Consider the following 27875-nt stretch of genomic DNA (forward strand, 5'->3'; position numbering starts at 1 on the left):
AAACTTCAATTCTATTATGGGAAAGGGATATATTTTCTTATTGTCGTTGCATTCTGTATATAATAACTTGGTCATGAAATTTAGGGACCAGGATGTACATGAGGAGTCCAGAAGTACTGCAAGGTTGACAAGAGAAATCCGAGGCACACATCCAGAGAAGGGTAGTTTAAATGTTAAATAACTCACCATTTTGTTTGGAGCACAAAAATATCTTTTTAAGCTATCTTTGAGAGTAGACCACATGTGGATTCTCCTGAGCATTGCCAGTCAAACTGTACTGTCTTGAACACAGCCTTATGGATTCTCCTCTTACACCATTTTGTCTGTGCTCAGGAAATCCACGTGGCTGAAGCTCAAGCAGAGCTTAAAAAAAACTAATGCATGCTCCAAGCAATATGGTGAGTGTTTAAACTATACCAACTGAATGTGAAGCTGGCATTTCTCCTGTCAATCCTGCATTGAAGTTTTGCAGCTACTTCCAGCTTTCACCTACAAACTCGTTTCAACCTCAGTTTCGCTGATCTCAGTCTCTGTTAGCTTCACACACAGCCCATTCCCTCCCGGCCACCTCAAAACTCACAAACTGATTACCATCCCTCTGCAATTTCCTTAAGATCCTTCTTCAGATCTTCTGCTGGCTGCCTAAGGCCTAATCTCCTGTTTCATTTCGGCATGCAACAGCTGGGGACTACCCATTTGATATGGACAAGCTGACCAGTTCACTGACCCTAACAATGAGGACTGAGACCTGGCACTCTCTGCTCTTAGACGAAGATTTCTCCCATTCTGCTCTTAGGTACATGTCAAGACACACTAAGCCAATGTTGCAGAAAAAAGTTCCCCATCCTGTTACTCATATAAAAGGCTACTGGTTTGTGGGCACCAGCCTTCTCCCTGTCCTTCCCTGAACCATGTGGTTGCATTGCCTGCCTAATTTGTTCTAGCCACCTATCCAGGTCACCATGAGCAATGAAATCCCACTGATTGTTCATTGCAATGTTTGTGTTGTGTTTAGAATTGACATTAAGCCATCTCATTGAAACCACTTCTGCTTCAATTGGGAATAGGAACTGTTGGTGACTATCCTTGAATTCACTAGAACCAGGGAACTGAGACCATCTGAATAAGAACAAATATGGGTAATTGACCTAGATCTCAAAATTTGATTTAGTGAGCAATTCCTTTATTTATTAGGTGATAAGAGAATGCTTATTATGCTTACCAGAGAAACTTGCACATTGGAGTGATAAGCTACACTCAATAGCCACTTTATTAGGTACACCGAACTGGAACCACTTGTGGTCATCTGCTGCTGTAGCCCATCCACTTCAAGGTTCTTAGCGATACTCTTCTGCACACCACTGTTGTAATATATGGTTATTTGAGTTAATGTCAGATTCAACCAGTTTGGCCATTCTCCTCCGTCCTCTCACATTAACAAGGCATTTTCACCCGTGGAATTGCTGCTCACTGGCCATTTTTTGCTACTTGCACCATTCTCTGTAAGCTCTAGACTGTTATGTGTGAAAATCCTGAGGGATCTGCAGCTTCCAAGGTGCTCCAACCACCTCATCTGGCACCAACAATCATTCCACAATTAAGGTTACATCAGATTTGTACTCCATGTTGATATTTGCTCTGCACAAAAACTGAACCTCTTGAGCATGCTGCCACATGATTGGCTGATTAGATATTTTCATTAATGAGCAGGTGTACAGGTGTAAGTAATAAAATGGCCACTGAATGTAAATAGGCAGTGCAGCCTTAATCCCTTGCCTCTACCTTTAGTGACTGTAGGATCTAACACAGGCAAAATTCTTATTGAATGTCTTTGCTTAGATTGCACCATGGAAGCTGAGAAAGCTGTGCAGCTTATTTTCCCCTTTAAAAGAAACAGCCATGCTGCATGTCTACTGAATAAATATGAGGAGCTGCTGATGAAGTGTTGATACTGCAATACAATGCACTCTACAAGTCATGGCTGTGACTGCCATCGCACTGAATTCCTAATTTCTTCTGTGACATAATGAAGTCTTAAATGATAGGGGAAGCACGTCCCTACAAAAAGGCTGAAAAGCTATAGGGCATTGTTGTGTGGACTATATCTAGCATACAGCCTAACAAGTTACATGATTAACTTTACAACAAGAGTAGTTATGCATTGTATTTTTTCCCCTTCAATTACAGATGAATCTCGGGGTTGTACACTGCACACATTCTTTGAATCTTTTAATTTAATGAGTCTAAGGCAGGGATTCTTGAGAGTCGGAAAAGCTCTGATAATGTATTTACCTGTAATGTTAATTCAGTTTACCTTGCCATATAAACTTCAATATTTCTGAGTATCTTCAATATTTCTGGGGTTTTTTTCTGATTCCCATAACTCCATAAGAATATTGATTTTTTTTTCATGAAGTCTTTGGGAAAAATCCTGCAAATATTTGCTCTATCTGGAATCACTTGCTGTGCTGGTGCGAGCTTAGAGTAGACCTCTTGTTTGAGGAGATCTAATCAAATCACTGACTATTTTAGGTGTCCTCACTCCAATACTATTTTAATTTTTTTTCCACACACATAATTGACATCATTTTAATATGCTCCAGGCTGTGATCACAAGTACTTTGTTTCATTTGCGACATTTTATTTGCAGACTTTTTCAATACAGTTCTTTTTCTCTGCTTTGTACTACAGAAAACACTTCTCTGATGTTTCACAAATTTCAGCATTACACTTGGATAGAATTAAGATTCCAATGGAAATTGTATCTGCCACTCTGATATTGTCTGTTGTAGACGACATATAGATTTCTATCTGCCCACCATGGCTCTTCCTTCATTGCATGCCAGATCTTGCCGTTAGATGAGATCGTAGGCAGCTTTTTAGATCAGAGAGACTTGTCAACAACATCTCTTTAAAGTGAAACTGCTGTCCATCAGAGCTCTGAAGATTTTATAAAAGTTTTTAATTCAAACTGCCTTTAATAGAGCTTCTATTAAAGAATAATAATAACATTATTTATAGAGCACTTTTCATACAGATGATGTACTTCAAAGTGTTTTACAATGGGATAAAAGTACAAATGTGAAAATAAAAAAATAAACATGAAAATAAAAGACAAAAAGATGTTAGTTAAAAGCAAGGTTAAATAAATAGATTTTGAGCTGGTATTTAAAAGTGTCAACTGAAGAAAAGTTTTTTTTTAGTTAAGTTGAAATTATATTACATGACCCCAAAAAGACTAGTAAGGAGGATTTCCAAGATAATTCGGTCAAGATGAAATGATGTTCCCTTTTTATTGGCTATATTATGATATTGCAAAGATTTTTGTTGATGTATTGTAGAGTTAGGAAAAATACAAAAACTTAGTCAATAGCAATGATAATAGTAATTGAATTGAATGAATTAATTTTAAAGATTTTCAGTACATTTCACAAAAGATCTTAGATTGTTTTTTACTTAAATTAATCACCAGTGGTGATATTTAAACGTATGTGCACCTTTTTGTATTGGGTATTCTCTTCTAATTATTATCTCTGATTCTAGGTAGTGGCTGTATTAAATGAACAATATAATCAACATGAAATCCAACAAGCATTTGAGGCTGGAGACAAATGTAATATTAAAATTCAGTGAACTGCTGCAAGATTAACTTAGTCTTTATCAGGTTTATTTTTGAACTAATGTTTAGGAACACAGCCCCTGAAGTGGACTAAAATTGCACATTATTTCTCCAGTATGGTCATACCAAAGCACTATATAACATTAGTAAGGTATCCCAACTCATGTTACCAGATCCTCTTACAATAAAGGCCAGGATACCATGTGCAAAATTGCCCGCTGCACCTGCATGATAACCTTCAATGTTTTATTACAGGTTGCTTTGAAGATGAGTCTTTTCCCAACATCTTACTATTTTAAACAAATGCTCAGTTTTTCTTTTCTAGTGACACTAAATTGTTCTGTTGCAAAGCAGTGAATCTAAAGTGTTGCAGGGCATACTATGTTTATGCAACAGCAAATGATAAAAGACTTTATCTGCTTGCAGAAATAATTTCAGTTTTGGAAAGCGGTTGTTTCTGATTGGAAGTTTGGAAATATCCAGTTGATCCGGTGAATATTTTTAACGTTAGTAAAGATTTGATAAATCAACCAGCTTTTTACATTCAGAAAGATCTCTGACATTAACACACCTGCAAGTGGAACTTAATTCATGTGTAAAAGGATTCATACAACTCACTATTTCCAAAACCAGGTGGAAAAATGGTCGTATTTGCCATATCTTTGCACATCTAATGTTAAAGACAGTATTTAAAAATTAATGCTAATACATCCTGTGCCCACATACTTTAAATCAAGAGCCAAAACAAATTTGAAATAGATTGCTACCTGTATTCAGATTCCAGCATATCAACAAAGACGAACAATGAGCAAACCTGCCTGCTTTTTCTGTCCTTGCTTTTCATAGTGTTATGAACAAGTGGATTGAGATAAGTACCCATCAGGGCTTAAAATGGTTGTTGATTGAGGTATGCAAGGAATGGTTCTTTATGTTACTGTATGTGCTTGGTGGTCTGAAAAACTATTATCAAAAACAATTCTTTTGTGATTCATATACTGTCAAATTTACTGGTACACTTTACAGTGGATTAACAGGAAATGAAAGTGTAGTATGCAGATTCCACGAATTGCAAAATAACTTCAAGAGGTTGATTATAGGTATATTCAAAGCAATCAGAGACTCTTTTTGGCATTTATGAGTTTATTTGACATTTCATAGTTTTACAACCATAGAGATAGCAATGAAACAGGCCCAAGTCTTTGTGGGCCATCAACCATTATTTACATTAATTCCACATTATTCTCCTCACATTCTCATCAACTGCCTCAGAGTCTGTCACTCACCTGCATGCTAAGGGCAATTTCCCTAATTATTAATTCAAGAAAAATGATACATGTTAAACTGTGCAGATGAAAGAAGAGTCAACTGTTGACTACATGTACTTTAAATGTCCATTTATCTTGTACCTTCTAAAGAAAAGAATTATTCTACATCTGCCAACATTCCAAATTTATGTACAAGCTGGAAGCATCTTCAGAGCCTGGCATGGATACCGCATGTGCATGGTTGCCAATTACTTTTTATTTGTGGGTTTATGTCTCTCTTCTTACAAGTAAGTTCTCACATATATGGATCAATAATGTGATAATCACGAATCATAAATTTCATTTTAGGGCTGATCATTGGTCCACATTTAATTTGGCTCTTGACAGCTGCTATAACTCTGAAAGCAAAACTGGCTCGTGTTATCTTATAAGTACTAGATTACAAATTGGCTGTCAGCTTCAACGTAAAATTTTGAACTGTTTGCATAATTCAGGTTAAACATTTTTCCCAGAATGTGAAAATTTGAAAAAATTAGGAATTCCTTTTAAAATTAATTTTCCAATATTGAATTATAAATTAGTACAATGAATAAATAACTTATATAATATATCACTGTGATAGTGCATTCACTGAATACCTAAATGACAGGAGAGTTATTGTTTTCATTCACATCACACCTACAGTATATGTTTTGCTAGTACAGACAAAAAGTAAAAAAGTAATGCATCCAAAAGACAGAGCTATATAGACGTATGCTGCTGTTTGCCCTGCTTGAGTCTTCATCCATCTGCACTTAATAAGTATTTTGAAGCAAAAGCAAACAGTTCATTCCAATGTACGATGTAAATATAATTACCACTTTCTAGTATATATGCAACATTTAATGAAAAAAATGAGTTATTTTTTATCTACAAAGTTACCAAATAACCTAAGCAAAACAGGTCAACATTCATAATGACAATTCTGTACAGCACAGCAAGTTTCAAATCAGTAAAATTTCTTTACTTTTTACAGCATTGGGCATTAAAAGTCTATTATTTTAGGTCAAATAAAATTGAGTAGCTATGGCATTGCTGTAAAGCAGAAATATTTATAAACAGATCTGCAGCAGAATAATAATGTAATTCCTAAATTTGCCCCTGTCAAATAAGGTAAATACCTAGAAGGCATGTTTCATTAATTTCACATAAGTGCTCTTGAAGTTGAGGAGGGGAGAGGAGCAGCACATTCTATTTATTTCAGATTAATTTGTTTGGCAACTCAACAGTTCAACTTCATGAGGAATATCTGGCTGGTACGCATTTTTTGAAATTGGACCATTTGTTGTGTTGAATAATTGGGTAGAAATTAAATGTATATTTGATGATATGGACTGGTAATCAATCTTCCTTCATGAAAAGAAAAATAGAGCATTAACGCTTCCATTATCCTGTCTAATTTAGTAATTCTTCAGCAAGACATCTGTAACATTACAAATATTTACTGTAAGACCTTACTGCAGTTTGAGTCATCAGTGATAGTTCTAAATTTCTAAAAAAAATCCTTACGAAGTCCCATAGATCCATAGATTGCTTTTCGATCAATTGACAAGCAGCTAAAGAGTTGAAGAATAAATAAAAATCTGTTTACTTAATTCAACCTTTTTTTCATTAATTCCCATGTAACATGGTTTAAGATTAATGATGCAATATTATTTAAATTCCAAGACTTGCAGGCAAAACTGGAATTATAATTGCAAATACCGGCTAAGAGTGATGACTCAATGCATCTAAATGGGTTTTCAATTTTGCATGTTCTGACTGCATGCTTAAGGCAGGATTCAATCTTTATTATAGCCACAAGGCATTGTGACACAAGGTTGTAGAAGGTAAAAATGCATGCTATTCTGTTCTCTTTGCTGCAGCTTTTGTAAATGTCTGCCAGGTAGTTTACTCTGTTTACAGTTCAGGCCATCTCAAAGTCTTCTATAGCTAACTTGGCACTTTTTAAAGTGTAGACACTGCTATAATGTGGAAAAGTGAAGGCTAGTTTCTGTCAAACATGCTCTTTCAGTAATATCCATTGAGGAATAATTAATCGTGATGTCACAAGTGTAACACCACTACTTTTCTCTGCAATAAGTCCTGTAGAGCCCTTACCACCTGCCTGAGAGATTTAATAGCTCATCTGGAAGAAAATACTTCTGATAGATTAACTTGCCCTAGTACTGTACTTGAGCACAAAAGCCCAGACTGATGTACTGAAGTGTCAGCTTCATAAACTCACAACCTTCCAACTTAGCAGTGAAAAATGCCTAACTACACTGCAGCCATCATTGAAAGAACCTGAATCAGATTTACTATCTCCAGCATATATTGCGAAATTTAACTTTATGGCAGCAGTACAATACAATACATGATAAATATAGGAAAAAACTGAATCACAGTAAATATATGGAAGGCTATTAAGTAGTTAGAATAAGTAGTCCAGAAACAGAAATAAAGTAAAGCTGTGAGGTAGTGTTCATGGGTTCAAAGTCCATTTAGAAATTGGATGGCAAAGGGGAAAAAGCTGTTCCTGAATAATTGAGTGTGTGCCTTCAGGCTTCTGTACCTCCTTCTTGATGGTAACAATGAGAAGAGGGTAAGTCATGGCTGGTGGGGGTCCTTAATGATGGATGCCATCATTCTGAGGCACCACTCCTTGAAGATGGCTTGGACACTATGGAAGCTTGTACACATGACAGAGCTGGCTAATTTTACAATATTCTGTAGCTTACTTCAATCCTGTGCTTTAGACTCCTCCCCTCCCATACCAGACTGTGATGCAGCCAATCAGAACGTCCACCACGATACATCTGTAGAAGTTTTCAAGTGTTTTAGATGACAAAGAAGATCTCCTCAAACTCATGTTGAAATATAGCCTCTGTCTTGCCTTCTTTATAGCTGCATCGATATCTTGGGACCAGGTTAGGTAGTCTGAGATATTAAACTTGAAATTGCTCACTCGCTCTACTTCTGATCCTCTATGAGGATTGGTTTGTGTTCCCTCGTTATTACCCTTTCTGAAGTCCACAATCAGCTCTTTGGTCTTACTAACATTGAGTACAAGGTTGTTGCAATGACACCATTCAACTAGCTGATATATCTCACTCCTGTATACCCTCTCATCACCATCTGAGATTCTGCCAACAATGGTTGTATCATCAGCAAATTTATAGGTGGTATTTGAGCTATGCTTAGCCATACAGTCATGGGTGTAGAGACAGTAGAGTAGGGAGCTAAGCACACATCCCAGTGGTGCGCCAGTGTTGATTGTCAGCAGGGTGGAGATGTCATTACCAATCTGCACAGATTGTGGTCTTTCGGTTAGGAAATCAAGGATCCAATTGCAGAGGGAGGTACAGAGGCCCAGGTTCTGTAGCGTTTCAATCAGGACTGTAGGAATGCTGGTGTTAAGCACTGAGCTATAGCCAATGAACAGCATCCTGAAAAGTATTTGTAATGTTCAGGTGATCCAAGGCTGCTTGGAGAGCCATTGAGATCGCTTCTGCCATATGGGACTATTTAAAATTATTTTTAAAAGTTCCAAGAAATCCAGATTAGTTGCTGATGATTATATATTGCATTCATTTGAATGTCTAATCAGAATTTATTGAATTTGCCAAATCCTTGTTTGCTTGCATTCATCTAAATAGGAAAAATGCAGTATTATCATCTTTAAATAAATAATTAAACTCCCAGTGTTCACTATTGAATTGTAAGTACTAGATAGGTCAGGCAAGAAAAAGCTGATTAAATTCTGATTTATTATATAGAAATGTTCCTCTGTTTGGTGTTCAAGTTTACAATTTTAGGACAGTTGGAAAAGATTGTCATTAAGTGATGTTTTTAACTTATTAGGCGAATGATGCTCATTGTTGCCTTTTATGAGTAAGTTGTTAAGTTGCCATGTGCAAATGTTTTAATTTTTCAGATGAACTTAAAACTTGCCTGAAATTTCAAGCACTGCCTACACTTACATTTATATTATCTTTGAAAAGGATTTTCCATTGAAGAGTTTGGGTATTGTTCTCACAAACTGTAGAGGAATGATTTGAGTCTATAAGAGTAAATAAAGTTACCAGGTTACTCTGCAAAAATGAGCACATTACTATACTAATACAGTATTTGAGGGTAATACTTGGTTAAAATATGAGGTGAGGTGCTGCAAATACGGGATTCAATGAGAGCCATTGTTACTGATTTAAAAGAAATAATGCATGATGAATTAGGGATTTATATTTAGTGGCTGCAGTACACACATGGAATTGACTTTTTTTTGCAGTGACTTACAAAATGGTACTAAAGCTGACTATTTAAAAAGTAATTCTAAGGTGAAAAAGCTAAAAACTTGGCAGAAGTTTACTGAAGAATTTCTGCATAGAAAATATTCTCCATCAGTGCACTGAACATCAAAGCTGTGTGATGTGTACAGTGTACCAGAAAAGGTGTCGTTAGGCTAATGTGTTTGGAACTGAAGGTTGTTTTTTGTTTGCAATGAACATACACCAATTTTCTTATATATTTAAATTTCTTTAAATGTGGAGCTATTGTCTGCTAATCTTAAATAGGGTCCTCGCGTAAAAAAATAATAGATTACTGTGGTGTAAACGCACATAAGATTAAAATTTCATTGCCCTTAAGAGTGTCCTGTAAATTTCAATATAGGTACTTGTTTATATCTCAGGGTGGCAATACAACCAGTTTTTTTTTCTGTTTCCTTACGATTAAAACAGAAATGAAGTGGAATGGGAAAAAATATTTCCAAGGTTGTTCTTTATAATTACTGCATTAAAAACAGACTAACAAACTCTTAGTAGCAAAAAGGTATATGTGTTTGCTCTGAATTAAATTTAGGAATGAGGGTGGGATAGTTAACATTTACCATTATGAAGGAGTAAATAGGCCAATATCTTTCAGTAACCATGCCTGATTAGCCTAACACAAGTTAGGAAGTGAGCCCACTAGATGTCCATTGTATCATAAAATCTTCAGGTTTGTTCAGTCAAATCTCTTGGAATCTTTTAATATGACAGTCAGTCTTAAATTACAAGCAAGTAATGTTTGTGGTGCTAAAAACTGATTTTTAAAAGTCTGGAATTTTAAGTGTTGGGATTTTAGTTTTTTAATCTTTTCCTGTTTCTTTTGTTTCTCTAAATCTATCCTCCTTTTGCTCATAAAAAGTTTGATTTGTGTGGATAGTTTTTCATTATGTTAAAAATTCGAGCTCCCATTACCTGGCTTAGAATCTGTGCAGTTGCTCCTTAGTCTTATTACATAGGGCATTTCGCCTACCCTGTCAGAGAGCTCTTATCCATGACAGTGGGTGCTGTACTGCTTCAATTTTCTGATTATTGAAAGTAATGGGACAAAAGCCCACAATAACTCTGGAGAAATGTAAGCAGAATCAATGGTGAGCACTATTCATTTGCTGCTGATTGCACAAACAAATCTATTATGTAATTAATGCATGTTTCTTGGCTTGTTTCCCATCATAGTCCAGTGACAAAACACGCATGATATGAAGATTTTTTTGGTGTCTTGCATAAATGGCTACAAGCCAAATATAATGCTGCCTAAACTTGCTCCAACTGCTGTCGCAAGGCCTATTTTTACGAGGTCTATACTTGTAAAAACCTTTGGGCTTCATGTTAAAAGATCACGATGTGTGTGTCATTATTCCATGGTTTTGCTTTAAGCCAAAAGTATTGTGCCTTTTCAAGACTGGTGCTCCTATTCTGAATCCATTTTTTCTCTATATTTGTTTTCCTTTATCTCCTTTTCAGCCATTATGCATTCTCATTGTTCTGCATCTTTCTTACAATCCCTTTGCAGTTGCTCTTTGTACAACTGCTTAATTCTCTACTTTAGACCACAAGACCGTAAGATGTAGAAGCAGAATTAGGTCATTTCGCCCATTGAGTCTGCTTCGCTTTTTCATCATGGCTGATCCATTTTCTCTCTTAGCACCACCCTCCTGCCTCTCCGTCCGCCCCATATCCCTTCATGCCCTGACCAATCAAGAATCTATCAATGTCTGCCTTAAACATATATAAAGACTTGGCTTCCACAGCTGCCTGTGGAAATGATTTCCACTTTCATCTCTGTGAGCTATGCACTGTTTATTTTCCCCATTTATCCTTCCATGTTCTCCATCTTTTTTTTGTACATTCTGAACTTTATTTTCATTTTGATCCTCCAATAACAAGGCGAAATTCAGGATTTAAAATTGATCATACTTGGAATCATACTACTCATAAGCCGTGATAAGTAGGTAGTTGTGAACCATTTATTATTGGTTAGGTTTTTTGATTATGTTACATTTCAATGTGCATGTGATAATTAAAACTGAATCTGAAATCTGAATTCAAACCATGGATCAGTATGTGACAGACTGAGTGTAATTAGGACTTCACTTCCAATCTTTGAGATACTAATTATACTCAGTCGATTCCATTCAATAGAATTTGTGGAAGACCAAACTTGCAAAATGAATAATCTATTCATGTCAAGAGCTTACCAAATGGACAGAGGTAGTCCATAAGCTTTATGCCAGATTTGAGATCTTGATCTTGAAGCATTCATTTCCTTTTTGGTAAATGTAGAACCAAGCAAGGAATGCCCTTATAATCAAAACAACATGGTAGAGGCATTGAAGGGCACTGAAGCTATTTGCAGTATTTCTAGAAAATGTAATTCAGGACTTTGACAAAGGACAAGAGAATATAAAATGAAACAAAAAACATTATTGCAATAATACATGCATTATTGATATTTGACTAATTAATTTAACTAATTTCACTAATTAATGACAAATTAATTACTAATTAATTAAAATAAGGACCAGGAATTTAAATTGGGATTGGCAGTTAGTTGAATTCCACATTCAATGGGCTAATGGTTGGGCAGATGACTATTATACTGACGAAGGGACTCGGCCTGAAACGTCGACTGCACCTTTTCCTAGAGATGCTGCCTGGCCTGCTGCGTTCACCAGCAACTTTTATGTGTGTTGCTTGAATTTCCAGCATCTGCAGAATTCCTGTTGATTACATTGAAGAATGTGTGTTGCTCTCGGATCATACTTCAGAGTATAAAGCATATACCAGCAAATTTGGAAGGTACAGATCAGTGAAGCACACTTAGTTGACCTGGGATGAATGAAGAAAATAGAACTGTTGTGGTGAGAATAATTGAACTGCGGAAGTTTCTAGATTTCTCCTCTGACCACCCCAAAGTGGCCTGAGTTTTTTTAATCTTTAATTTTTCATTTCTGGCTGGTGTGAGAAATGTGTATGTTAAGATTCACAAGGTATTATAAGTCTGTGGGATAGATGAATAAGTTACTTCCCTGCACGTCAATGATATTATATTCAGGGTTGTTGTATCTGGTGAAACTGGACAAGCAAGGTACAAGAAATGAATAATATCATTCATGCATTCATAAACCACAGTGAAGTAAAATATCAATTCTGCAGCCAGATATCTGATAATTGTTTATTAATGACCATTCTTAATGTCATTGAGAACTTTTTTATAACTTGGTATTTAAAAAGTGGCAAAAATTCTGTATTCAGCATAGATGAATAGCTTTTAGAAATGCTCAGGAAAATCATCAAGCAGTTCCCTGACCAGATTGCAAGTGACCAGGTGGGGGGGAGATATTTTAAATTAAGGACGTTCTTGTGTCATAGAAGAACCCTTAGGATAACTTCCCGATGTGGCCTTTTATATATTGGCGAGACCCGACGCAGACGCTTTGCTGAACACCTACGCTCCGTCCGCCAGAGAAAGCAGGATCTCCCAATGGCCACACATTTTAATTCCACATCCCATTCCCATTCTGACATGTCTATCCACGGCTCCTCTACTGTAAAGATGAAGCCACACTCAGGTTGGAGGAACAACACCTTACATTCTGTCTGGGTAGCCTCCAACCTGATGGCATGAACATCGACTTCTCTAACTTCCGCTAATGCCCCACCTCCCCCTCGTACCCCATCTGTTACTTATTTTTATACACGCATTCTTTCTCTCACTCTCCTTTTTCTCCCTCTGTCCCTCTGAATATACCCCTTGCCCATCCTCTGGGTTCCCCCCCCAGGTCTTTCTTCCCGGACCTCCTGTCCCATGATCCTCTCGTGTCCCTTTTGCCAATCACCTGTCCAGCTCTTGGCTCCATCCCTCCCCCTCCTGTCTTCTCCTATCATTTTGGATCTCCCCCTCCCCCTCCATCTTTCAAATCTCTTACTCACTCTTCCTTCAGTTAGTCCTGACGAAGGGTCTCGGCCTGAAATGTCGACTGCACCTCTTCCTAGAGATGCTGCCTGGCCTGCTGCATTCACCAGCAACTTTGATGTGTCTTGCTTGAATTTCCAGCATCTGCAGAATTCCTGTTGTTTGCATTCCCAAAATAGAGATGGGATTGCCAGGAAAGTACAGGGAAACAAACTCAAGGAAATTAAAATGAACTTGGATCACATGGATAAGGGAATCATTCATGGCCTGTTAGGTCTTTGTAGTAATCAACTAAAATCTGTAGAATTATCAGAGCATTAGCTTCTCCCAAGTAACATACACACAATGCTGTAAGAAGTCAGCAGCCAAGCAGCATCAGTGGAAAAGATTAAACAGTCGATTTCGGGCTAAGGCCCTTCATTAGGACCGGATGTGCATGAATGTCATAGAATGAACTTGGTACTTAATCTAGTGGATAAAGGAATCATTTATAGCCTAGTAAGTCTTTGGTGTCCTGATGAAGGGTCTCAGCCCAAAACGACGACTCTTTACTCTTTTCCTAGATGCTGCCTGACCTGCTGAGTTCCTCCAGCATTTGAATTGAACTGAATTTATTTAAATCTTACATCCATCCCCCAACTTGTAGGAGTAAAAATCTTTGTGTTATGACTCTGTCACAATGTACAGACGAGTGAATTTATATGTCTGATGACTTGTAGAAGGAAGCTGTCCTGTAGCCTATTGGTCCTGGCTTAAATGCTGCAGGACCGTTTGACAGACGGAAACAGCTGAAACAGTTTATCATTGAGGTGATTGGTGTCCCTCATGATCTTCCAGGCCTCCTTTATGCACCTGCTGCTGTGAATATCCTCAATGGAGGGAAGTTCACATCCACAGATGTGCTGAGCTGTTCGTACCACTCTCTGCAGTGCCCAGCGATCAAGGTTGGTGCACATTCCATACCGGGGGTGATACAGCCATCAGTATGCTTTCAATGGTGTCCCTGTAGAAGGTCTTGAGGATATGAGGGCTCATGCTGAACTTCTTCAGTCACCTGAGGTGGAAGAGACGCTGTTGAGCTTTTTTTTGCTACACAGTACGTGTGTACTGTCAAGGTGAGATCTTCAGTGATGTGTATACTGAGGAACTTGAAACTACTCACTTTGTGTGCGTTGCTTGCATTTCCAGCATCTACAGATTTTCTCATGTTTGAGCTTCTCCTAAGTTGAGGTTTTGTGCACTATTCAGGTCCTCTTTAAACAGTACAGTCTCTGAAGCATTGGAGAAACCAAGATGTACACAATTCTCGTGGAAAACTGGGAATACTTGAGGAAGATGGCAATGTTTTTTATTGGTACCAAGAAAATTTAGGGGATGGATAAACTTAATTGTAATAAATTGCTTGACATTTCACCGATTATAGACATCGCTAAGAGTAGATTTCATGGTGATTGGATTAATGCTTCTTGACGTTGTGAATTTGGGGAACTAGATGACCAGAATAATCAAGGTAAAGAGATAGGCAAAGCAACAAAATAATTTGCTCCCCTAACAAAACATCACAACTGATATTTTTAAACAGTAATTAAATTTGTCAACTGACAGCCAAAAGTAGATATATTTACCTTATTTTATTTCAATAAATATAGTAAATGATTAGATTATGAGGACGCGAAGTCCTCTTTTATTGTCATTGATTAAGATTTCCAGCATCTGTTTCACTGAAATGGCATTCAGAGATTTAATACTTCACAAGCTTTTATCTAATTCCTTCTGCTTTAGACTGCCTAATCTTGGAAAAGTTCATGATGAAGCAGTGAAATAAATAATGCAGAAAATGCACAAGGCATCATTTATCAACCAAGATAAGGGTAAAACCAAGACATTAGATTGAATTGCAGAAGTAATGACGGATTTATCCAAGGTTAGGAACATATTAAAAGATTGCTTACAAATATCTTACTCCTCTTCCATTGCCCACATAATGCAGTCTTAAGTGCTTTGCATTTACTGTTAATGGCACCAAGTTGTCTCTAATATTGATGACATCACAAAGGGCTTCTGATGTGAAAGCCAGTTTTTACAATAGATTAATAGCTACTGTCTCCAACAATCTGATCATCAATTTGATTAATTATTTACTAATGCATTGTAAAGTTTATAGTGGTGCAGTAGTGCACAACTTAATCAAAACATTATTTTCTGTGCATGATATCATTCAGAGAAATGCACGTTTAGTGATATCTCACAGGTACAAAGTCATAGGAACTTTTACTAGTGTCCTTACTCATATATCAGCTGATGCTATAACCGTCAGCTGAAGACTTACTTGTGCTAGCTTTTTACATTGTTTGCGTTGTCCATCTCCTTGGAATATTTTGCCTCTTCAACAGGGATCCTTGCTAATTGTTTAGTCTGGTTCTAAAGTGCTATCAAGATAGCACCTTTACTCCCCCTTGAAGGAGAAAACTTACCTAGTAAGAGCGGAAAACATTTATATAGAACCTGTAACACCTTCATAACACTAAAGAGCATCTTGCTGCTAATGAATTTTTTCTCCCACTTTTCCATCTACTTGCAAAGGTAAATAAGCAATTTAACATCTCTTCAAAAACATTATCAGCATCCCCAGCAGTACAGCACATCTTGGCGTTGTTGTTAAGTGTCAACTTGGATTAGGTAACCAAAAGTCTCCACTTGGCCTAAATTCAAAATATTTGAATTTCAGTTGAGTTCTATCACTCAGTCAGATCTAGAATATTAAATATGGGCACTTGGAAAAGAAAGCAGAAATCTGGACTAGATGTACCCTAGACTTGGTAGCAGAAAATCACAGTGGGGATTATTATCTGCACATTGTTAAAAAATCAGAATATGTAAGAAAATAGAATATTAATCTGTACAAACTACCGATTTATCTGTACAAATTATTAATAACTATGAATATAAATTGAAGTCCAGCATGCATTTTTTATAATAAGACTAAAGAGAATTGTACTTAAAGGCAGTGAGGATCTATTTTGTTTGCTAACTTACCATTTGTCTTCAGGTATATCTCGATCGCATACTGCATCTTCATAGTCCCCTAATATCACTCAACAGTTCTGTTAATATTTCCAACATGTTTAATCAAATCGTAGCTTTTCTGCAAATATTCAAAAAGATGTTAAGATTTTTTCACGAGTATGATGTGCTATTTAAAGTAAGCGCTTTGATTGGAAGGGTAATTGCAGGTTTGTGTTACTCGGAAATTGTAATTTCTGTGTCAAGCAGCAGATACTTAGTATTAACTTTTTTTGTATATGTGATATTGGACAGCTTTCATTCATGTAACATTTTTATTACATGAGTATACCTAAAGACGTGTTGCAAGTCTTAATTGATCCTGTTTATGCAGTTTGTAACTTTCTGATTTACCTTTACTGAGACTATTTTCAGTTGATTCTTTGATCGTCTTTTCATTAGATGTTTATTTTGTCTTATCAGAATTAGATGATTACCGTGCATGATTCTTGCTTGGAGTCCATGTTGAAGGAGGCAAATCAACTTTTAATATTGTGTTCTTATCATCAGTAAAGGGTACAAGCAGACAACTGGTTCTCAGGCACTATTAATATTGCTCTGCTGTTGTCTAACATTCGGAAAAGCAGCTGATGATTAGAAGATAAGGAAGAAAGTACAAAACTTGCTGGGTCCCATTTTGTGACACTGCTTATTAATTCTCTTTTGACTTAAGTTTTCAGTTTTCTTATCACACTCAATGTCTTAAATTTCCCTCTCACAATACACCTGTTCTTCCATATATCCTCATTTTATTCCTGTTCAAAATAGTGTTACAAAATACAATTTGAGGAACTTTGTAATGTAAGGTTTTCTGGTACCTTAGAATTTCAATTGTTTAAGAAATGTGTTCTATAGGTAATTAGATTTGTTCTTCAGGAAAATAAGTGAAATGTCCTTTACTACTTAATGATAGCACTATTCTCCTCACTTAAATATTAATATATTTTTAAGGCTCTCCATCAAAGTGCTTTAAGGTTTCGTTTCTTTCTGTATTAACAAAGCAGAAGAACAGTTGTTAAAGATTAAATCAATTCGTAAGTATTGAATATATTCACATATTGTCCTGTAATGGAGCAAAATATTCGGAGAATGGTGAGGTTTCTAGAATATCTTTATCATTCAAAATTGCATTTATACTCGGAGCTTATTTTGAAATGATTAATTCATTTATAAATAAATTTTCAAACTACTCAAAAGAGACTATAATATGTGAACTGCCTTGTTCTCCACTGACATTCTGCTTTTCCCCAATTTTTAGACTCTGGGTTGTTAATCCATAAACTTGACCACTGTAGCATTACTGTGTGCTGAAAACTCTTGTTATGAAATTACTGTTGATGAAGGCTTTCCTGCTGGCATTCTTTTATTTTTGATCTTTTCTGTCAAAGGAACATCAGTTTATGAGTGTCTGTTAACTTTTTAACTTCCTTATTTATTGAGATTATGTGTACCCACAACTAACACCTCTTTAATTCTGAAAGTGAACACTCAGATGTAGATTGAGTGAGTTTTAAATACATTGAGGTATTAGGAAAAAACAACTTCTGCTAATAATAATAGGAAGGACTACAGAGTCAGAAAAATACTTTCAAGGTCCTTGTCATTGAATGAAGCTTCAAACAAACAAAATTCTGTTCTAGCTGTATCCAAAACAGTGTACACTGGAACTACTTTGATTCATTGGCTGTCGGGGGTAAACAGAACAGAGCAAAGAAAGCCGGACGTGTGTCTTGCTCCATGGGGCTAAAACAAATGCTCTGTAGATTTGCACCTGGCGTCAGTTAAATAGCTGCAACCCACTCAGCAATTGTACAATGTTCTGGGTCAGTTACAAGAAAATACATAGCATAGCAGCTCTTAAGTCTTTTTTATGCCATTGTACTAGATCAGCTGTCAAAATGTGTGCCTTTCTTGTGGGGGAATTTCCTCTAATATTTGGTCTTTGAAGTACTCAACCAGCTGTTTCAAGCACTGTTTAGACATATTGTATGTATGTCCATTTGTCCTTCAAATAATGTGCAAGTGTGTTGTAAGATGTTAATTCTAGCAAGAAAATAGACTAGTGAAACTTCCCAAAAAACTTGTATTCTGATAATACTTTTGATTGGAGCCAACCTGAATATGCACATGGAATCAGCATTGAAGTGGGTTGGTTACTGAGTATGTCACTTCACTTCAACTAAACATTACGAGCAATACATGATAAATTATATGAAATGATCAAATATCCAATTACCAGGACCCAGTTGGGTTTGCCTGGACCTTGAGATTAGCGTGCCTTTTAGGATTCGTTTAAAACCTATACAGTATTGCTAGTAGGATACACATTTTGTACACCCAACTGACCTGGCACAAGATCTTGAAAGGACAAGTGTGAAGGTTAAGTGCAGCCAAAGCCAAGCAGTATATGGTTTCAGTTTGGAAAGCAGATCTATTTCATTCTTGTCTGCACGCTTTATTTAAAAAATTGCATTTGGTGATTTGTTTGTGTTGGTCAAAGTAAATAATGGTAAAGATTGCAAACTGAATTGTTTAGAACATAAAGTGCTGAAGGTCCATTTTCCATTGTACCTCTGCTAGATCTTAGAAAGAATTTATAATAATTAAACTTAATTTTTAGTTGAACCAGAGCCCGTGCTCATGCATCCTTTACGGCTGACGTCAGTCTGAAAGTAATCTTGCTGGAATAGTCATTAATCTTAGCAAATTTCGAGAACTTTACATTTGCATTGTTAATTTTATTGCATGGGATTTTTTGGCCAGATGGCATAGTCAAAGAAGGTTCATATCATAATATAAAATCAGCCCCAACTTTGCTCAAATCCAGCTTTTCTCCAAGTGTTCATTTAACTCACAAACTCTCAACTGCACTATTTCACTATGCCGTGGGGATTTCTGTTACAGTGATTAAGTTATACTATTCAAATTACAAAATAACTGTGTTAGCCTTACAAAAAGTTGTTGCCTTAATTTTTTTTTAGCATTTCATCTAACCTGTTTATTACAGAATCAGAATAAGGTTAATTATAATTGTCTTATATAACGTGAAATTTGCTGTTTTACAGCAGCAATACAGTGCAAAGATAAAATTGCTCTAAGTTACTGAGTAAATCGTGCAAAACAAAATGAGGTAGTGTTCATGAGTTCATGGACTGTTTAGAAATCAGATGATGGAGGAGAACAAACTGTTCCTGAATCACTGAGATTGGTTTTCCAGGCACCTGTACATTCTACTTGTTGGTTGTATTAAGAAAGGGCATGTTCTGGATGGTGATGTTCCTTAATGATGGATGCTGCTTTCTGGAGGCACTGCCTCTTGAAGATCTGTTGGATGGTGAGGAGGGTTGTGCCTGTGATGGAGCTGATTGGGGCTACAACCCTCTGCAGCCTCTTGCAATCCTGTGCATTGAAGCCTCCATATCAGACGGTGATGCACCCAGTCAGAATGTTCTCCACTGTATGTCTATAGAAATATGCAAAATTCTTTTGTGACATGAAATTTCCTCAAACTCCTAATAAAGTAGAGCTGCTGGTGTACCTCCTTTGTGATTGCATCAATGTCCCCCTGCCTAATTGTAACTGATATTTATTTATTTTATGAATGACATTTATTTCCATCAAGTTTGGTTGATTTTAATTATGATGGTATTTTCTGAGGTGATGGGCTTAGTGTGTAGTAAAAATAGAAGATGATGGGATTGAATTTCTTCCACAACTATCGATACAGATGTAACACCATGGACAAAATATCATTAATTTTGGGCCAACTTTATCAATGGTGAATGTCTTGTGTTTCTTCCAATAAATTTGCTATTATATTTCTTGCTTGATTTGCACTGAGAACAATGGATAATGCTTTACACCATCGTGAATCCTGTTCAAATCCCCTTTATTAGTCCACCTTGGACACTCCAGCAAGTGATAACTTGTGAGGGATATAACAGAGAAGGGAATATAAAAGTCACATTATTTTCCTTAATATGATTTTCATGTACTGTTGGAATGTGTTACATAATAATTCTGGATTTCTTGTGGTTCTTCAAACTGGAGGTCAATGGAAAAGTGCCCCTAGTTTGTCAGTGTCTTTACTTCTGTAAAAGCTTATGTAATATGAAAATATTACTCCATATTCTATTATTGTGCATGATTTCAGCTTTAGTTTATGGATGTGTTCTGAAAATTGATGGTTTCAGAACATTTTAATCTTCTTTATTAGATACAAAATGATTTTATAGGATTTATACTCTGACCTCAGTGCCTAATAGTGTTTTGTGCTTTTTTGCAGTTCTTTGAGGTGCCCTTTGACTCAAACATGAATAGGACAAAAAACCGGCCCCTTGTCAGAGGGCGGATTAGGTTAGTCCCTTTCCACCACTGTGTTTGTTACTTTTAACAATTTCAGCAGATTTTTTTTAAAGGATTTGTAGATTTGGAAATGGTTTTGTTCCATGTCATAGGCTAACTGTACAGTATGATAATGCATAATATGATAATGCAAACTATGAAACTAAGGAGCTTTGGTCTCTTTTGCATGTTGTTGCAAACAGCATGGAGGTAGAAAAAAATAGAAGATTGCTTTAGTTGTCTCTGAACAACCTCCATATAGCATTAAGTTCAGCAATTTCATGTAATGAGAATTCAGTAATTCTATGTAATGAAACATTTTCTGGTGTTAAAGTTATCTGCTCTAATAGTAGGTGTTTAGAATATTTTGTTTTTGATGAGAAATTAAGAGCTGTAAAGAAGCTAAGAGATATTTAGTTGTGAACAGATCACTAAAAGCTACCCTACAGGCACAAAAACTAATCAGAAAGGCTCATGTACCGTTGGCCTTTCTTTGAAAGGGGTTGGATACGAAAGAGACTAGGTTATTCTCTAGCTCTACAGAGAATGGTTGAATTGCCTCCGGAACAATTCTGTTCACTTTAAGACATTATGCTCCTCAAATGCTAATAATGCAGAACTTTACTCAATAATATCAAAATTTAAATGATTTGATTTTGAAGACAGATTAAATAGACTTGGCTTGCATTGTCATGAGTTTAGCAAGTATCTATCTAATTGAGATGTTTAAATTAAATTGATATAGTCAAATAAATCCAGAGAAACTAAATCTTTAGTGAGGATTGCAGTACAAAAATCCTCACTATAGACCCTCAAGAGAAGATAATAAAATGACTGCTGGATTATGTAGAGATGGAATTATTTCTTTAAAAAGTGATATTTAGAACTCGTTTCCTCCACACCCAAAAATGATAGGGTACTGAAATATTTTCAAGAGTTAGATAACATCTTTTTTGGATAACCTTATCAAAGGATATTTGCCTGGAAATCCATCCCTGACTGACATTGCTAAACTTGCTATATTGCAGCAGTGCTGTATTATATTGCGCCTCCCAGGCTTGCGGCAATTGACTTCATAGACCTAAGTTTCTGAGGCAGGAGTATAACATGCCTCCAATCCTACACTACACTGACAGTATGAACCAGGATAATTTCTTTTTGGCAATAGATTTGGTGGAAAAAATGCAACTAATAGGAGCATTAACCTCCCACTGCATATTCATGTCTCCTGCTCCACATAATGTTTCTAAAGCTACTTATTCCCCACAGAGCAATTTAAAGTATTGGTTTCAAGTCTCTCCCATTATAGGGGAAAAACAATCAATTAAATAGTTAATGAAGTGCCATTCTTCTGTTAAAGTGCAGACTGGGCTAGATTTTTAAAATCATTGACATGACACTATCCTGGATATTCAGATGAAAGAGTTCAGTGTGAATTCTTTTTGTACATTCACTGAATGTGCCTTGTGATTTTGATAATATTCACAAAGTTTTAAATATTGCATATAGAAAATTTCAGATTTGGAACTGCTGACACGAATTACATCTGTCTGCCTGCTTTTGGAATTTAAGATAAGCATACTAATAAACCACTAATGTGTTGAATTGCACATTAGTAAGAAAAGCATACAGTGGTATAGTTCCATAAAATTAACTCAGCTTGACCTCTGAAAGAAGATGAGAGCTGCACTGGAGACAGCTCCATTAGGAGACCATCTTTCTTCTCAGCTCCTCAACAAAAACAGATGGAGCCTTCATTTAGCAAATTGCACCATGACTCCAGGTTTACAGATGAGCATCTGGGATGTTTCCTCGCTCAGTGTGAGGTATAACATAGACAAATCTATCAAGTCTTCAAGGTTGCAATTAATGAGTTGGAAATCTGCATTGTACACCTCTGGATGCATTCTTCTTCTCCCCACCCCCACCAGCCTTTGGAAAAAAACACGAAAGAATGCCTTGAAATGTGAAGAGTCATTAGCATGCGTGCAAGATTAATGTGTGGTTTTGAGAGCACTGGAACTTAACATCATGATGCCTTAGTTTTTTATATTTTTGATACAGAAGCACAATAGTAAGACACAGTATACACACCTATTCAGCTTATTTGTTAATGTCTTAATTGATTTTTATTTTGTGGGTGGTCAAAATAATGTATTAAGTGTTTGTTCCTCTGCTTCTCAATTTACTTCACTGGGAAAAGTAAAGAAGTCAAAGAGCTACCAAGTAAAACATGCTCAAAAAAACTCAGGTTCATTGTAAATAATGTAACCTTTTTCCCAGTACTTCCACTTCAGTTCACCTTTCGTAAGACAGCAAAAGAAAGTCTTATTTCGTGCATCTGAAGTTTTCCAAGTACAGTGAATTCCAGATAATTGGGCCATCAGTTAATCAGGGCAGCCGCTTATTCTGGACAATTTATAAAGAACAAAAACTAATCAAGAAAATAGCTGGTATTCCCTTTGTTTATTTGGGACCCCATGCCACTTAATTGGGGCAGGAGACTGTTGCCGAACAGTTTCAAGCTGTCATTAGTCACGGGTGCTTGTGTGGCTGTTAGACACTATACTGTGCTTAGAGCAAACAATTTTTAAATAGTGTCAGTTCTGTGTGTTTGTGTTATGGTATCTGTTTTGGGCCGATGAACACCGATTCAAAAACCAGTGACTTCTGATAATTTAGTTTTTTATTTTCACTTTAAAAATTTTCAGACCCTTGCCAAGGTGCCACATAAAGATTTGACACTAGCCGAGAAAATGATCCTACTGGACCAAATTAAAAGCCATCCGCCTAACACCACTTATTGTCAACTGGCAGAGATAACTGGAATGCTGAAATCTACAATTACACGCTTGATACCTCTGCAAGATAAACTGCGAGAATAATGGGGATTATGTGAGGGATAACGTAGAACTTCCCAAAATTGAAAGCATGAAGGTAAGGATCTGGATGTTGAAGAGGACCTCAGTCAATGGTTTTCCACTGTAACTGGATGATGTGTGCATGTCAGTGGACCAACGCTTAAAAGAAAACCCAACTCATAGGAGCTAACTAAGAAGCTGGTCACGAAGATTTTAAAGCAATGGATGGTTGGTTCTCTCCTTGGAAATGTTGACACTACATGAAATTCAAGAAAGTATACGGTGAGAAGGGTGGTGCTGATGTTGTCAATGGAGAAACATGGAAATCTACAAAACTCCCTTACTTGCTTCAAAATTTTGTGCAAATAATATCTACAATGCCGATGAAACAGGCCTGTTTTTTATCGTGCCACGCCGAATGGTTACCTTGGCTACAAACATGCAACACTATCAGGTTCAAAGAAAACAATGATCGCATAATGGATCAATTTTCTGCACTAAGCATCCACACTGAATTTGTTCATTTACGGTCAATCAAAAGAACATGGCAGTGTACACTGGATGAATTCCTCCATTGATAAATTTTAGGAATGAATACATAGTTTTTTTTGGTACTGTAGTAATATTAGCAGCGTTCTGATTTTTTTCTGTATTTCATTTAAATATGTAGTTTGTTACCCAGTTAAACGGTAGATTATCTTTTTTAAACCTTTTAACTATTTCAATGAAACTTCACTAATTGGAGCAGCTGCTTAATTGGACCAAAATGTACTGGTCCTGATGTGTCCCGATTAATTGGAATCCACTGTAACTTTTGCTCAACTTAAGACAGAAAAACAAGTGCAAGCTGGAATTGACTCACAGTTCAGTTTTCTCACTTCTCCTTTGCCTCAGGTTTCTGTAGGACCTTTTCAACACAGCTCAATTTACCAACTGTAAAAATTGGAATCCAGATATTTATCCACTCATTTGTAGAAACTAATATTAATCCTTTGTTTTCTTCAGTAAAGGTCATTAAATATATATATAATAAATGTTAAATCCTAAAACCCCCTACAATTCTCCTACCGACATAACCAATCGACAGATGACGCAATAGCCACTGCTCTACATAACCTCCTTACACATCTGGAGAAGAAGGATGCTTATGTGAGAATGCTGTTCTTGGACTACAGTTCAGCCTTCAACACCATAATTCCATCCAGGCTCGACAAGAAACTCAGAGACCTCGGCCTTGACCCTGCCTTGTGCAGCTGCATCCTGGATTTCCTGTCAGATTGCCAGCAGGTTGTAAGAATGGGCTCCGTCACGTCCAACGCTCTGACTCTCAGTACAGGAGCCCCTCAGGGCTGCGTACTGAGTCCTTTACTCCCTGTTTACTCCATGACTGTATTGCCACCCACAGCTCCAATCTGCTAATTAAATTTGCCAACGACACTATATTAATTGGCCTTGTCTCAAACAATAATGAGGTGGCCTACAAGGGAAGAAGTTATCTGTCTGACACAGTAATGTCAAGAAAACAACCTCTCCCTCAATGTCGCAAAAACAAAGGAGCTGGTTATGGATTACAGGAGGAATGGAGACATCTAACCCCTATTGACATCAATGGATTTGGGGTTGAGAGGGCAAACAGCTTCAAGTTCCTCGGCATCCATTTCACCGGGGACCTCACATGGGCTGCACACACAAGCTGTGTGGTGAAAAAGGCACAACAGCATCTCTTTCACCTCAGACAGTTGAGCAAGTTTGGTTTGGGCCCCCAAATCCTAAGAACTTTCTACCCGAGCACAATTGAGAGCATCCTGACTGGCTGCATTACTGCCTGGTATAGGAACTGTACCTCCCTTAATCACAGGAGTCTGCAAAGAGTGGTGCGGACAGCCCAGCACATCTATAGTTGTGAACTTCCCATGATTCAGGACATTTACAAGGACAGGTGTGTAAAAAGGGCCCATAGGATCATTAGTGACCCAAGCCATCCCAACCACAATCTACTCCAGCTCCTACCATCCAGGAAGCGGTACAGTAGCATAAAAGCCAGGACCAACAGGCTCTAGGACAGCTTCTTCCACCAGGCCATCAGACTGATGAACTCACGCTGATTTGAGTGAACTCTATATTACATTGACTGGTCTATTTATTATAAATTACTATGATTGCACATGGCACATTCAGATGGCGACGTAACATAAAGATTTTTACTCCTCATGTATGTGAAGGATGTAAGAAATAAAGTCAATTCAATAATACAGTCTAATAGGACCTTCACCTCATTTTGATAACAAACTTCACTTAGTACTAGAGAGAAGCGGGATGGGATCTTTCGGAGGGAATTCCTGTACTAATTCCATACAGATGTTTTGGAACTTCAACAATGATATACACTCTGTGGCCACTTTATAAGGTACCTCCTGTACCTAATTAAGTGGCCACTGAGTGTATGTTTATGGTCTTCTGCAGCTGTAGCCCAACCTCTCTAAGGTTCGCTGTGTCGTGCATTCCAGGATGCTTTTCTGCATACTGTACAACTATTATAATTTGAGTTACTGTCGCCTTCCTGTCATCTTGAACCAATCTGGTCATTCTCCTCTGGTCTCTCTCATTAATAAAGCACTTTCACTCACAGAATATCCATGCACTGAATGTTTTATTCCTTTCTCACTTTTCTTTGTAAACTCCAGAGACTGGTGCATGTGAAAATCCCAGAAGATCAACAGTTTCTGAGATACTCAAATCACCCCGTCTGACAACAAAAGTCATTTCACAGTCAGTGTCACTTAGATCACATTTCTTCGCCATTCTGATATTTAGGCTGATCACCAACTGAACTTCTTGACTATGTCTGTATGCTTTTATGCATTGAATTGCTGCCACGTGATAGGCTGAGTAGATATTTGCATTAACAAGCAGGTGTACCTAATAAAGTGGCCACTGAATGTAAATATGAATTATAATTGCTTTGCATCAAAGCTATACTTTTAGAATAAATGCATCTTAAAATGCCCAAACATAATACACAACTCTTCTGTTTTTTATTTAGTTAAATTTTGCGGACTTATTTGGAGAACAGCCATTGGTGCATTATTATTCAGTGCGTACAGTAGTTATTGGCTGTGTTTGACTATGAGATAGGTTAGATTGAAGGTCATTTTTCAGGATGGAGGAAAGCATGCAGTGCCCCACAGTTTGGTTTTTGGATTACTGTTTTTCTCAAAAAATAAATTAAGGACTTAATGTAAAGGACAGTATTTCAAAGCTTAGAAAGAAAGTAGTCTGTATGTCCTCCCCATACGATGTGTGGGCTTTCCGCTGGTACTTCTGTTTCGTTCTACAGTCCAAACTCACACCTGTGGTGGGGTAATTGGTCATTGTAAGTTGTCCTATGATTATGATAAGGTTAAAGTAGGGTTGTTGGGGGTTGCTGGGCGGTACACCTCAAAGGGCTATAAACCCTACTCTGCTCTGACTAACAATAAATTAAATAAAGTAATCATTGAAGAGAATGATGGTAGAATTCAAAAGATTGAATGAGGTTAGTGTGTGTAATTAAGACCACAGTTAATTAAGATTGATCAGACTGCAATTGAAGTAATGTGAGTAATTTTGGTTGCTTATACAGGTGTCCCCCGCTTTTCGAACGTTCACTTTACGAAACCTCGCTGTTACAAAAGACCTACATTAGTTACCTGTTTTCGCTAACAGAAGGTGTTTTCACTGTTACGAAAAAAGGCAGTGCGCGAAAAAAGCAGTGCGCGCTCTGAGCAGCCAAGCTCCTCCCCCGGAACTGCATTCTAGCAGGTATTGCTTAAACACGTGCCTGTGAGCATCCGTTAGCAAGATGAGTTCTAAGGTATTGGAAAAGCCTAAGAGAGCTCTTAAGGGTGTTACACTTAGCGTAAAACTAGACATATTTAAGCGTTTCGATCGTGGTGAACGAAGCAAGGACAAAGTGAGTTTGGCTTGTGGAAGTTGAAGAAGATGATGTTGAAGAGGTTTTGGCATCCCATGACCAAGAACTAATAAATGAAGAGCTGATGCAATTGGAAGAGGAAAGGATAACACTCGAAACCGAATGCAGTAGCGAATGGACCGAAAGTGAAGTCGTCCAGGAAGTGAACGTGAAGCTGCAATGATAAAGTACGACTTTAATTTTGAAAGGGTACGTCGGTTTGGGGTATATTTGCAAAATGGTTTGAGTGCTTACAAAGAACTGTATGATAGAAAAATGCGCGAGGCTAAGCAGTCAAGCATACCGTCCTTTTTCAAGCCTTCCACATCAGCCACAGCAGACGATGAACCTCAACCTTCGACATTGAGGCAGGCAGACATAGAAGAAGATGACCTGCCTGCCCTGATGGAAACAGACGACAATTAGATGACACCCCAGTGTCCCACCACCCCAATCCCCGGGCCGCGGACTGATACATTGCCGCAGAGAATGCAGCAGTAGCCGGGATGCAC

At 37.2% G+C, this 27875-nt stretch overlaps 1 protein-coding gene across 2 annotated transcripts in view; it reads left to right on the plus strand.

Annotated features, from left to right (window-relative positions):
* Positions 1-27875, plus strand: part of LOC134360212 (protoheme IX farnesyltransferase, mitochondrial) — a 163807-nt gene that overhangs the window by 110318 nt on the left and 25614 nt on the right. For both annotated transcript variants that reach the window (XM_063074284.1, XM_063074285.1), the window contains exon 5: positions 20492-20562. In XM_063074284.1, coding sequence (XP_062930354.1) covers positions 20492-20562 — 71 coding nt within the window. The remainder of the gene's footprint in view (positions 1-20491; positions 20563-27875) is intronic.

This window comes from Mobula hypostoma, chromosome 22 (genome assembly GCF_963921235.1).
Source record: "Mobula hypostoma chromosome 22, sMobHyp1.1, whole genome shotgun sequence".
NCBI lineage: Eukaryota > Metazoa > Chordata > Chondrichthyes > Myliobatiformes > Myliobatidae > Mobula > Mobula hypostoma.